We start from the raw sequence: 13788 nt of genomic DNA, 5'->3' as shown, positions 1-13788 counted from the left end.
CTCTCCTCATTCACACCAGAAAAGCAGTGACGGAGCGGTTACTTACAGCAAAGTCTGACAAATCTTGTCCCCTTTCTGCCCAAGCGAGTCCAAGTACGTGATCGTGTTCTTCCTCAGATCTATGACCTGTTATTAAAAGGTGACCGTTAGGCAAAGCACAACCTTGTGCCGCACACCCCCCAACACCTACATGACTTCTCTTGCCAGTTTTTGCTCCCCGTCCAATTCTAAAGGAAAAGCCCGTGGGACTCACGGCTAGTGTCCAGTGTGCTCGCGAGTTCACAGGCACGAAGAGGATGTCCTGCTTAAAGACATCGACACTCTTGGTCCACCTTCTGACCGACTCGTAGCCCCCAGATGTTAGTTTTGGATAAAAGAAAGTACTAAACGCGTGGACTGCTGGATATCCTTCCTTCTTCCCTCTTTCCATCACCAGACTCATGTAGAAATTAACGACCTGCACCATAAAGAGGAAACGTGAGGTGTCAAAATAAGACGCTGCGTCCCCAACGAAAAATACAGCACCACCTCTGTTCTGGCCACCCTTAAGCACGCAGCGCAGAGAACTCCAGCCTCAGCTGGAGGCTTTTGTTCCCAGGATTTCACACGGGGCTACATCGGCAGTTTGATCAAAACACCTGCCACCCACGCCAATAACCCGGACGAACTCCTGGAAGCTGCGTCATACAAGAAGTAACGGAACTTCCAGAAACGCTCGACCCTTCAACACCTCAAATAAGAAGTGTACAGAGATTTCTAGGCTCTGCAGCGGACGTCGTCAAAGAACGTTGACGCGACTTCTGTACAGGGCGGAGGGGTATTTTTCAATAAAGGCTGAGTGAGACTGTCCCTGTGCTGCAGCTGGTTTTACCTCATCGTTTAGCCAGCAAAGGTTCCTGAGCGTGCGGATGTCTTCACGAGTGACCTTTAGTTTGAAGGCACTGCTCATGATCTCATCTGGCTCACCTTTGCCAAATGCGGCACTGACCTCTCTCTCCATGGCCTGAAAGGAACAATTAAATGGGGAAGGACTTGTGAAACAGAGCATGGAGCACGCTGACCTGGGGGCAGCTTTCCACTGAAACACGGCCTGTAAATTCAGCTCAGGTGACAGAGCAACTGCCTCCGACGGTTTCCTGCCTCAGTGAGCGATAGCGCTTTTGCCTTGCTTGGTTGGTTTCAGCATCCTAACTTTGAACTTCACAGCCCAGGCTTGCTGCCGTTTCTTTTCACCAAGGACGTGGGGATAAAACCCGTAAACTTAGCAAACACGCTCAAGCAGCTGAAAATGGAACACAACTCTGGCAACCCCCTTTCCCAGGTGCTGCTGCGGCCCTCGCAATACCCAGGTTTAAGCCAACCCCAGTGGGCATCCTCCGTACCGAGGCAGCTAAGTCAGGAGCCTGAAAGAACGTGAAGGTGGGGGACTTCAAAGGGAACGGCAAAGGGGGAAACTGAGGCAGCCGTCCTGCTAACAGAAGGCCCACAAACCCTTAGGGCAGCACAACTGAAGGAGCGCGGGGAGCACACAAAATCCTTCAAAGCAGCTTTAGTGCTGACCCTCACACTGTGAAGCCACAACCACAGCCACTCGCTAACAGGTTCAATGCAAGTTCTTCAGATTTCAAAGCGCCTTAAGAACCACTGAGAAGAAGAGGACTTCCTTGCAGCTCTGCCACAACCTTCTCTTTTGTCTCACAGACTGTCGCCTACGGTACCTCTGTGAGCGGAGGAAAGCGTTCCGCTGTTTTTCCCAATCTTGGCACTTTCTTTTCCTCCACATCGAGGCTGGCTGACTTTTTGGACGGAACAGGTGTAGGGTGTCCTCGGAATAAGGCATCTTCTAAGATTTCTGTGCCACGCTGCCTCTGTTAGACAAACGGACGTTAAGCTAGCAATCAAGCACAGATTTGTTGAAGTTTCTGACCACAAAGAGCTCTATTTTCCTTGGGAATAACACAAGCTTACCCCTGCGATGGTTTCTTTCACTGCTCCTTCCTCTTCCGCAGAGTTTTCTTCTGGTGTGCAGTACCTGCCAGGAGAGGGAGAGAGAGAAGTGAGCTCTATATCCGTCCTGTCCCATGGAATTCTCAAGAATTCACCCTCTGGACAAGAAAGGCTTTTGCAAGGCCTATTCTGACTAGCCCCGGTTGCACACATCAACATGTGACAATATCGCCTCAACTTCCAGCACCGGTCTTTCTTAGCAGCAAGACTGAGATAGAATGAAGAGCTGGGAGCTTTGGAAGTTTGTTTTTTTTTTCCCATCTACTTGTACAAGACTCCTTTTCCTTCTCTTTATCAGTTGCATTATTTGGAAAACAGGGAAGCAACCAGCACTTCCTCTGTCGAGTGCTTTGTGATCTGCTGCTGATAAACACTGCACGCTGGGTGTTCTACTGCAAGGTATAACAGGAACATCTGCAACTAGACTTGCACCCAAACAGAGTGAGCTTCGGGAAACCAAGACCTGTTTCCATAAAGACCGCAAAGCCGTCGCAACTCACAGTCCGGCCAGCTCAGACAGCCAATACCAATGAGGCCGCTGGCCTCTCAAACCCAACTGCACGCTGCCTTTTTCCCCCTCCTAGGCAAACCCCAGGCATCCTTTGGGACTTACAAAGTCCCCAAAACTGCCTCAAGTCCCACCAGGCTTTACAAGCTCTCTAATCCTTCTGCTTAGGATGCGGGTTTCCAAGTGAAAGAAGTGAAATGTCAGCTCATTGATGGCTCGGCAGAACGACTCACAAACAAAAACGGATTCTGCACATCCAAGGACAACTTGGGACGGCCACCACTCGCACCCTTACTGGCTTTCTTCCCACAGCAAACACCACACCAGCACAACCCTCTTTGTCACGCAGCACGGCTCTCGCTTGTGTTGGAGATGCAACTGGCTTGCAAGCAATTCCGGAGCCGCAAGCTAGCTACTTCTCTTTCACAGCACTGAGACGATCAAAGACCGTTGGTCATCTTCGAGACTCTACCAGCGGCTGAAAGAGATACACGCGCAGAGCCAAAAGGAACAAGAAGCATCATTAGAAGAGACTCTACCTGATCGTATCACCTCTCTGCGACCGCTGCGGGCAGCAAACATCTATACATTCGACACCTGCACAGAAAAGCAGTAGTAAGAAAACAAGAAGTCGACTTTCAATCACCATCAGATGTACACAGCTCTCCATTTCTGAGTGATAAATAAAAAAAAAGGAAAAACTTTGAAGGATGACGGTATGGTCAGGAAGTTCGAATTCTGGCAAGCACTTTGAACTCGGAACGTCATCTGCGAGTGTGTAAGAAATGCCCTATTCGGATTTGACGTCTACCTACAAAGTGGAACGGATTGGAATCATGGGGATACTCACCGGTCCTGAGTGTTGCACGTGGATAGACGTCTCCTCCGTATTTTGGTTCTTCCCGGTGACTCACAGTCGCCACTGGTTCCTTGGAGGAGGCTTGAACACTTTGGGGCAGGAAACAAACAACAGAGGAGAATCACAATTTTTATACGGGGGGCATTTGTTATCAGTGCGTACCAATTCACGCTGGCTTTTGGGGTTTTTCTTTAAGAAGAACAAAATATTCTTTGCACATCCGACAAATATCTGCATTAACCTGAGGAGGCCACTTTACTCTGTGGGACAAGACAGCGTTCATTTCAACCAGCCCTGACCAATTCTGCTCAATCTATTTGTTAAAGATTATGCTGACGCTGAGAATGGCAATGTCCACAACATCCATACTGCTGGGACATTTTACTTCAGACCTGCCCTGCTCTGACCTCAGGGACTATATGCTCAGTAGCGGTTGGAGTGCATTAGACACCTTCCCCAGGAACTTCTCTGGTTTAGCTTCCTCTGAAAGGAATCTCTTTCTCAGGCTCCAGATCTGCTCCAAAATATGAGCCAAACCACAATAAGCAACGACTGGCAGATGAGACGCCGACAGCAGAGTCTTGACCTGCTCTCAAATGCAGTGCGCTTAAACTCAGCGCACCCAAAATTACATGAGAAACTCTCTTCTGTATCATTTTCATGGTATGGATTTTCATCTGCAGTGGCGGATTCTGGCGCAGCGCACTCCTTAACTGGTGGCCTCAGTGGTAAGAAGCTGTCTGGAGCAGCTTTGATGCTCTGTTTGCCCTTCCGGCTTGTGCTCAAAACATCAACGGCAAAAGAAACGGTATCAAGAGAACATTCCAATGTGCACCTCCACCACCACCTGCTTTGTCAAGCACGTACACCGATGACGATGGAGACAGACACGAGATGTTTATGACTTTCAGATGAAGACCTGCTGTCTTCAACTGGCTAATGGGGAAGTAGAGAGAAGTAAAAGTGAAAATCACAACAACTGCCTTCAAGATACGCTGTTGATTGTGTCCTCAGCCTCCTCTCAAGTTCAACGCTTCCTCTTACCGCAGACCTTTAATCTCTAGCTAATCTCCTGTGTCAATTAAGTAGCTGGATTTAAAGAAAAAGTTTAATATTGGTTCTTCGGGGGGGAAGCAGCTGACGACCTCCCTTACCATAGGCAGTAAACCTTTCGGGGAAGAAGTCAAAGAAAACGGAAGGATTTTTACCTCAGACGGGGAATTGTCTTGTCAGGACGAGAGAGTGGTTCCTTAGTCAAGCGAGCATGGGTCCCACACGGCATTTGACCTACGAGAGAAGAGCGTAAGGCATCGGTAAGTATAAAAGGAAACTGAAGAGGTTTATGAGTTTACAGTAACGAGCTTCACCAAAGATAAATTGTCATTTTCTCTCTCACATCGTCATATGATTTGTGTTATGTCACTTTAGGACATTTTCAGGTTTTCACACCGGCAACTGCAGCAAGTTGCGCGCACAAGGTATTGCCAGCCGAAACCTGAAATACAAAAGGCTCCTCAGGATCTACTACCTAAAAGGACCATTGAAAACAATTTGCTTCTGGCAAGCTAACAGTGGACCTATCAGAACGGAAGGACTGCATCCAAGGCAGCTCTGGTACCGAGACGACCAGATCGACGCCCGGCTCCACTCCAGAAGCAATGCAAGGATGCGGGTAAGAAACAGAGGTCACGCTCAAGTATTCCCAGATGCTGCCTCGTCCCGTGCCTGCCATAATCCCTACAGAACCCTAGGGGTAGACTTGGACAGTACACAAGGTAGGGTGAAAATGAAACAAGTCGTATAACTTGATGTCAGCCTTACCAATTTGCAGCACGGCTACCTCGAGTGACGAAAATCGTGGTCTTTTAGTGGAAGGCTCTAAAGAAGTGGACCCAGGCTTAAAAGAAAACAACAAAAAAGCACCAACGTGAGTGTAACCTGAATGTGAATCCCAGCAAACACACTTCCTGAGGCTTAGTCAGCTCTACTATGACTTGGGGACCATGACTTGCTGGTTCAGATTGCAGAAGGCGGCAAATCTTGGCAGGACCTTTGACAGGTACGCTTTAAATTTTGAATACAGGCTCTCATATGTGCAGCAATTAAAAGAATACAGTCTTGTCACTGAGTTATCACTCAGTCGGCTTCTAAACATTCCAAAGGGTGATAGTTCGGCCCTTGAGAAATATATTTTGTACAAATAAGAGTTAACGACTCTCTCAGGAACGAAGAACTAGAGCCCGACAGTCTCTTAGCCCTCTAATCCCATGGGGCAATAAGAAAAACTGCACTACACCTTTGAACCAAACTAGGCAGTCAAGGTGGCTCATTTTTACAGAGCCAAAGTCCTACAGGAACGCTCTCCTGGACTGGTGGATAATGAGCAGAAAGTGGTTTATCCAGAGCAAGTATGCAGTTTTTCTTGTCAGGTAGTGTATATTGATTCCTTAACCACAAGCTTGAGAAAGAGAATAACAGTTTGCAAACACACTAAAACTATAAACTTGAACCATTCTCAAGTATCTGGAAGACAACAAACAGTTTGCTCCTCCCGCAGCTGCCAGTGCCGGAGCAGAGGACGCAGGCTTGAGTAAGGCAAACCCAGCCCACATTAGAGCTGCCTGCTAGAAATGCAAAAGAACCACCTACTGCTGTACAGGCTCAGAGCAGGCTCAACCTCAAGATGCAGTAGGGAGAGCTGCTTGCTCTCGCACCTTGCACAGACCCTAACATTTCAAAGCCCTCGCTAACCTCTTCCGCAGACTCTGTGCCGGCAGCATCTTCGCTGACGGAAGCCGCCGGGCGTTTGGTTGCCTTGGTCGGCAACTGCAGCACTGCAGAAACTTCAACTTTCTCTTTCTGCTCAGAGATGGAATAATCTAAAAAACAAAGACAGGCCGTATAAGAACAGGCTAGAAAACCAACAGAGGTACATTGCGAATACAGACAGGAGGGAGCACACAGCTTGGATTTAAGATACTCTTTCTGCTGACAGGCGCGGGCTCAGCGCCAGAGACCTGGGCTATCTCCTGCTGGCAGTAAAAGTATTGGGCCCTGCCACAGTCACCGCAGAGAACGTCCGTCATCTATAGGGCTAAGCCCTACCGGACACCCTCAAGCCATTGGCTATAGGCATAGAGAGCCACAAGGCAAGAAGCCAACAGCTTGAAAAGCCACCGTTTCAGGAACAATGCCAGAGCACAAAAGCCAGACTTTTCCAAGGGACACGAAACCTCAGAAAAATCGGGCATATTCAGTACTTGTGTAACGTGCGATACCTGATTTTTGCTTTTTCGGCGGAGTCTCGTCATCATCATCATCCACAACTATGCAAACGCTGAGGAAAGAACACACACAACAGTGTTTTGCAGCCCTAGGGAAGCTCCCAGCAGGCTGACTTCCCTTCACAGGGCCCAAACTTCCCAAGTTACTTTTCCTATCCCGAAGGTCTCCCCCTCCAAGCGCCCCTGGCATCATCTCAGGCACATACACCTAACTGCAGCCCTCCTCAACACCCCCCAACCTCTCCCAGCCAACGACCGCTCGCAGAGAGCTAATGATCCCGCTGCAGCACATTAGGCCTCTTTGGCTCATTCCGTTAATGCTTCCCAACATTTTACCTTTCTTCCTATCGCCAACAAATTAAGTTCGTTTCGGAAATCCCTACACTGAGTTGCAAAGAAAAGTCTAAGGAGGACAGGACATAAAAGGTGGGAAAGCAACTCGGGCATACACCCACTTCAATCACTTTGTCCTTTGGGAATGGAGCACACAGGTTGGTCCGAGGTGGGTTTTTTCCTCTCTTTGCCCCCCCAAATGTCAGGACAGCCGGATCCTTTGAAGAACTCTTTGGTCTTTCTTACACAAAGGAATTTCTCTTGAACTGTTATGCCCCCGACCCCTGCTGATAGCATTGCTTCTGGCCGGGGAGATGGGGGGGGAGTGGGCGCCGGGGCGATGCCCGGGGGCGGCCCTGAGGCGGCGGGGCGGCTCGCTGCCCTGGGGGGCGGCCTCTTGCGCGGCGGCGGGGCCGGGGGCGGCGAGGAGGGCGCCGAGGGCCCCCCGCAGCCATCGGTACAGGGGCGGCTGAGGGGGGAGAGAGGGGCGGGGCGGTGGGTGCGCGCAGGCGCGCCGCGTCTGTGCTCTGCCTGAGGGAGCCGTTAGCGGCCGCCCGGCCCGCTTCTGCCCCTGCCCTGCGGTGGGGCCGGGCCGGCGCCGTCCCGCCTCGCCCTCCTCTGTCTTGGGGAGGCACTGGCCCTTCTCCGGAAGCCCCGAGCCGGGCCCCGGCTGGCAGCTGGGCACCGGGAGGCGGGGGGTGCCCGGAGGAGGGGAAGAGGCCTTCGGGGAGAGGCCCCCACGGAGGCCGGAGGGGGCCCCCCAGAAGCCCTCCAGAGACGGAGGGGCCCCCCAGAAGCCTCCCAGAGAGCGGAGGGCCCCCCCGAGAGCGGAGAAGCCTTTCGGCGTCCCGCAGGCCTGAGGCGAGCGGCACCGCCCGGCGGCGCGGGCTCTTGCGCGCCCCCTCCTGCCTCCTCTGCCCGCGGTGGGTGAGGGAATGCCAATCCCGGGCTTACCGAGCCCTTTCCTCCGCGCTCGCACGGCGCTTTGCGCCCCTCTGGCGCGGAGCTCCGGTAGCCGCATCCGGCTGCGCCATGGCTGCGGCGCGACTGGAAGGACGCGGACTGCGTTCGGCGTTCCACCATGGTGAGCGGCTGTGACGGAGCGGCGCCCGACCGCCGGCCGCGGGCAGCCCCGCTCGAGCCGCTGCTGCGGGGGCCGGCGAGCGTGTGGTGAGCGCTGAGCTGTGTGCGGGGGGGTTGGGCTGGCTCTTGGGGCGCTGCCTCGCCCTGCCCTTGCTCCTAAGGGGGCTCTTCAATGTGATGCTCTTAAATGGAGGGCTGGGAGCGAGAGCGGCGTCCAGCCTGGGCAGGGGAGCCGGGTCTGCTCCTCCTCCCCCTGAGCAATGGTGGTTTGCAGGTAGCATCTGGTTGCACTTGCTGGAACGCAGAGCAGGAGAGAGTTGTGTCCTGGTTTTCCCCTACAAATGCAGGACACAGACGAAAACATGGCAGTGGGGAGGGTGTGGGGGTAACTGGGAGCCCCTGTCTGCCTCCCAGCCCCATCGCGCTGGGTCGGGGCTGCAGTTCACCCCAATGCACCCTCGGGTGCACCCACGCTCTGTGAGGGGGGGTTTCAGGGCCTGAAGGGTTGTCCCCGTGTCCCTGCTGGGCTCACGGTGGTGGCACACTGCTGCGCCTGGGGCTGGGAGTGGCCGGGAAGGGTCTGGCACGCTGGGGCTGTCACTGAGCATCGTTTTCTCTGCCACCATAGAGCTCCTCGGTGTACCTCTTGGGTGTGTATGGAGCCCCCCCCCCGGCCGGTGCCTTCCCCAATCAGCACCCAGTAAGTGCCTGGCACCCCTTTCCAGGAGATCTTCGCTTGGGCACCTTGGGAGGGTGAGCAACCACCACCATCATGGGATGGTAGCATGGGGACAGCCACCTCCCTTGTCCCTTGTCTGGCTGGTCCCCTGACCCTCTCGCTCTTCTGTGCCTCTTCAGCTGCCGGAGCAAGAGTTTGTGAACCTATTCATCAGGACGCAGGTGGTGGGGGCCATAATCGGGAAGAAGGGGCAGCACATCAAGCAGCTGGTGCGGTTTGCAGGTGCCTCCATCAAGGTGAGGAATGCGCTGCGGGGCTGGTCCTGTGTTTCGTGCCTCAGTTTCCCCTCCCCACTGCCAATGGCAGGGAATGGGAGTCTGCTCCCCAAATTATCGTAGAATGGTTTCGGTTGACAGAGACCTTGAAGACCATCCAGTCCCACCCTGCTGCCCTGATCAGGGACACCTCCCACCAGCCCAGGTTGCTCCAAACCCTGACCAACCTGGCCTTGAACACCTCCAGGGATGGAGCAGCCACAGGTTCTCTGGGCAACCTGTGGCAGTGATTTACCACCTTCACAGTGGAAAAACTTCCTCCTGATATCTCATCTGTATCTCCCCTCTTCCACTTTGAAGCCATTCCCCCTTGTCTTATCACTCCATGCCCTTGTAAAAAGTCCTTCCCCAGCTCTCCTGTAGCCCTTTAGGGACTGGAAGGGGCTCTAAGGTCTCCCCGGAGCCTTCTCTTCTCTGGGCTGAACCCCCCCCAACTCTCTCAGCCTGTCCTCCCAGCAGAGGGGCTCCAGCCCTTGCAGCATCTCCGCAGCCTCCTCTGGCCCATCTCCATCAAGTCCGTGTCCTTCTGCTGTTGGAACCGCCTGAACTGGAGGCAGCAGTTGAGGTTCTCATCAATCAGCACCGCCAGGTCCTTCTCCCCAGGGCTGCACTCCATCCATTCTCCACCCAGCCTGGATTTGTGCTGGGGATTGCCCCGACCCATGTGCAGGACCTTGCACTTGGCCTGGTTGAACTTCAAGAGGTTGGCATGTGCCCACCTCTCCAGGCTGTCATTAGTAGAAGGCCAGGTCTGCAGCACCCCAGTTATCAGCCCAGCTCAGGTGGGAGGGGATGCTCCTGCATGGGGGGGTTGCCCTGCGCTGGGGGGGGGACATCCCACTGAGGGAAGGTCTTGCCGAAGCGGGGGCCGTGCTCACGCTCCTCCCCCATCCCTTCCCAGATCACCCCGTCAGAAGGTCCCGAGGCCAGTGAGCGGATGATCATCATCATGGGGCTGCCCGAGGCTCAGTTCAAGGTGCGCTGGGTGGGTGGGACAGTAAGGGACAAGATGAGAGCGTCCCTGTGGTCACCACTGTGCTGCCAGCCTGCCTTGGCCTCCCTCAGTGCCGGGGGAGCTCTTTGCTGGGTACAGTGGTTTTGATGCTGCTGGACATGGGGTCATTGTCAGCTTTGGGGATGGAGAGGCACAGCGGGCGCTGCCTGATGGTTTTCCTTCCTGTCCGTCTCCTCCCCAGGCCCAGGGGTGAATATTTGGGAAGCTGAAAGAGGAAAACTTCTTTAACGCGAAAGAAGAAGTGAAGCTTGAAGCCCACATCAAGGTGCCTTCCTTCGCCTCCAGCTGCGTGGTAGGCAAAGGTGGCAAGACAGTAGGTGTGTGGGGGTGTGTGCATGGGTGCCCCCCCCTCTCTTTGCCCCGGGGACGCAGAGTTGGGTGTCAGCTGTCACCCCTGCCCACCCCAGGGGGACAAATCCCGGGTGCACAGTGGTTTCAGCGATGTCTTGACCCTCAGCCCCCACGTCCTGGTGGTGGTTCTTGTTGGTCCCAAGGAAGGGGGAGACACACAGGGTGCCTGGTGCTGTGGTGACACCGACAGTGGAGGATTTTGGCTCTTCCACAAGAAAAACACTCTTGTGGTTCGCTCCAGGTGAACGAACTGCAAAAAAACCAGTGCGGAAGTCCTTGTGCCACGAGACCAAACCCCAGACGAGAACGAGGAGGTCATCGTTAAAATCATTGGGCATTTCTTTGCCAGTCAGGTACGGTTTGGCCGTGGCTTCACCTGATATTCCCCGGCCACTTTCATCCACCGAGGAAAGGCGCGGGGTGGCTGAGCCCAGCACCACCCGAGCGACCTGCTGCTCTTCTCTTGGGTGGTCCCTGTGCCCCCAAGAGGCACTGAAGGTGTTTCAGTAGCTCCCCCCGGCTGTGTGAGCGCTGAAATTGAAGATTGGCTTGATTGAGCTAAAATTGGGTGTTTTGGATGCCATGCAGAGCAGCACCCAGGGTGTGAATGGACTCCCCGGTGTGGGCAAATCCATGCGCATCCCACCTGGGTGCATCTTCCATAACCTTGTCTCCTGTTCACTTTGGCGGGATGGCGACCCCCCAAAAAATTCAGGCTCTCTCGAGGAGTGAAGCACAAGTTAAAAAAAAAAAACAAAACCAAACAACCTGAAATTAATTACGGCTTGTCCAGAGTGACAAGTTGGGAGCAGCGAGATGCTCAGTGGGGGCTCGGGAGTGGTTGGTGGGGGGAGAAACAGTGCCCTGACCCCCACCTCTTGCTTTTCCCCTCTCCTCCCCAAGACTGCACGGTGCAAGATGAGGGAAATGCTCCAGCAGGTGAAGCAGCAGGAGCAGAAACACGCTCCGGGAGCCCCGGCCTCGCAGCACAGCAAGGGAGGCTCCCGCCGTGCCGCCCATCACCGCCCAATGAATGTAACCCCGCCACCGGACACCCACCCCTCCCAAATCCTCCTCCTCCACCCCCAGCAGGTCAGGGGAGCAAACCAAAGACCCCCCCAAACACACAGCCCCCCATTCCCCGCGGCGCTGCGAGGATGCACAGCCGAGGGGTACGGGGAGGGCTCTCTCCATCCCACAGCCTCCCCCTTCCTCCTCCCTCGCCTCCCGACGCTGTCCCTTTAGTTGGACTAACGTGGACAGGTTTGGGTACCTCAGCACCTCACGCTTGTGTCTCCCTTTTAGAGATTTTGTATGCCTTGGAAACCTGAGAGTTGGAGGGTTTTTTTATTAATTTTCTAATAAAAAAAGAAATGAGTTGGACAAAACGATGGGGATAGGCAGCACTGTGGTCATTCTCTCCGGGGCGTTGTGGAGGAAGGCTGCCAGTCTTCCTCCCAGTGTACTTTTCCCCGTTGGCTCCAGACTGCTGCTGGGGCTGAGCTCTGAGCCGCCAGAGCGGTTCTCAGCAGACGGTCACTCGGCGCAGACAATGAGGCCCTGAATAGCCCTTCCTGTGCTCTTGATGGCTCCGGATGGCTCTGCTCCTCTGCTGCTTCTAAGGTGGGGCTGCCCCAGTGCCCTCACTCAGGAGCCCTTTGTCTGTGCAGGTCTCACTTGTGACAGGGGGTGGGGGTGTTGCCAAACTAACTGCTGTGTTGCGATGTGTGAGTGGGTGTTCCTGCCCGTGTCAGTGCCAGAGCTCTTCCGTAGGCTCCTTCTGCCAGCGGAGAGCCAGGGGCCGCTCCTTCGGGAGAGAGCTTGTTTAAAAAGAGAAAAAAAAAAAGGGGGGGGGGGGTGAAAAAAAAAAGTGGGAAAAGAAAAAAGGGGAAAAAAGAGAAAAAAAACGGGGGGGGGAAGGGGAAACAAAAAAGGGGGGAAAAGCAAAAAAAAGGGAAAAAAGGGGGGGAAAAAGAAAAAAAGGGGAAAAAAGTGAAAAAAGAAGAAATAAGGGGAAAAAAGGAAGGGGAAGTGAAAAACAAAAGGAAGAAAGAAGAAAAAAGGAAAAAGAAAAAAAACCCCACATATTAAAAAACAAAGGTAGAAAAGAAAAAAAAAACGAACAAACCAAGGAAGGAAAGTGGGAACAGCCGCCGGGCAGGAGGAGGGACAGGAGCCGGGGGAGGGGGGGGGGGGAGGTGGCGGTGCCAGCGCCGGCCCCGGGGGCTGCGACACCACGTTTTTGTCCTCTGCTGCATAGTGTTCTGTGAAAAACAACCAAATCCCACCCACCGACAACATCAAAACCCAAAGAGAAATCTCTCCAGCTCACACGAGCCTGAGCTCGCTCTCCGTTGCTCTCTTTCCAGTGTCTCGGGGGGGTCACGGCCGAGCTGAGATTGGGGGGGGTGGTGGTGGGAGTTTGCCCCATGGCTGTGATGGGGGGAGAAGGGGTGGGTGGGGAGTGGGGGATGTGGTGTGGGGTTTTTTTGGGGGGTGGTGGTTTTTTGCCAGGCGCAGCTTTACCCAGTGGCTTGGGGAGGTGTTGGCATCAGGAAGCCTGTGCTAAAGCGGGGTGGGGGCCTCGCCGCAGTTGGTTAGCAGAGCCAAAGTGGTTACTAATGGTTATTAATGGTGCACTAATTACGCCCGTGTAACTGGGAAGCTCAGATGCCCCCTAACCACCCCCCCCGGTGCTTCTCTAGCCAGGCGAGCGCTGGGCGTCCCCCCCCGCAGGAGAGGAGCGCACCTCCGGGGTGGGTGGAAGGGCGTCACCCAACGGGGAGAGGACCAAGATGGGGCTTGGGTGTCCCTTGGGGTGGCTGGGTGGCGGGGTAGGGCTGCCACGATGAGGGACACCCCCACGCCTTTCTCCATGGCTCCCACAGCTCTGCTCCCTCCCTCCCTCCCACCCATCCAGTGCCACCGGAGAGGTGGTGTCCCCCCTCCCGGGGCGGGCAGGGGCTGTGCCACCCCATCTAACACCTCAACGCACCAAAGCACCTCACTGGGGGAGGGACCCTGTGCCTGGTAGCCCCGTGCGCCCCAGCACTGTAAGGATGGGGCTGAGCCCCCACCACGGCCACCCTGTGCAAACCAAAGACCCCCACACAGACCCCCCCACCCCCATTCCCCGTGGCGCTGCGAGGATGCACAGCCGAGGGGTACGGGGAGGGCTCTCTCCATCCCACAGCCTCCCCCTTCCTCCTCCCTCGCCTCCCGACGCTATCCCTTTCGTTGGACTAACACAGGCAGAGAGAGAGAGAAAGAGAGGTTTTATTATTCTTCTTTTTTTTTTTAATTTTTTATTTCCTAAAAGCCACCGGTTTTTCAT

General features: G+C 54.5%; 1 protein-coding gene across 1 annotated transcript in view; it reads right to left on the bottom strand.

Annotated features, from left to right (window-relative positions):
- The window catches only part of LOC309685747 (sentrin-specific protease 2-like), a gene marked incomplete at both ends in the record, with an annotated part of 118868 nt that extends 108014 nt beyond the window's left edge, over positions 1–10854 (bottom strand). The window contains one exon of the mRNA XM_082501473.1: positions 10831–10854. Within this exon, the coding sequence (XP_082357599.1) occupies positions 10831–10854 (24 nt within the window). The remainder of the gene's footprint in view (positions 1–10830) is intronic.
- Between the last annotated feature and the right edge of the window lie 2934 nt (positions 10855–13788).

This window comes from Vanellus vanellus (assembly GCF_965231255.1).
Source record: "Vanellus vanellus genome assembly, contig: HAP1_SCAFFOLD_52, whole genome shotgun sequence".
In the NCBI taxonomy this organism is placed as follows: Eukaryota; Metazoa; Chordata; class Aves; order Charadriiformes; family Charadriidae; genus Vanellus; species Vanellus vanellus.
The sequence above is the reverse complement of the archived record's forward strand: the minus strand, read 5'-3'. Positions and strand labels throughout refer to the sequence as shown.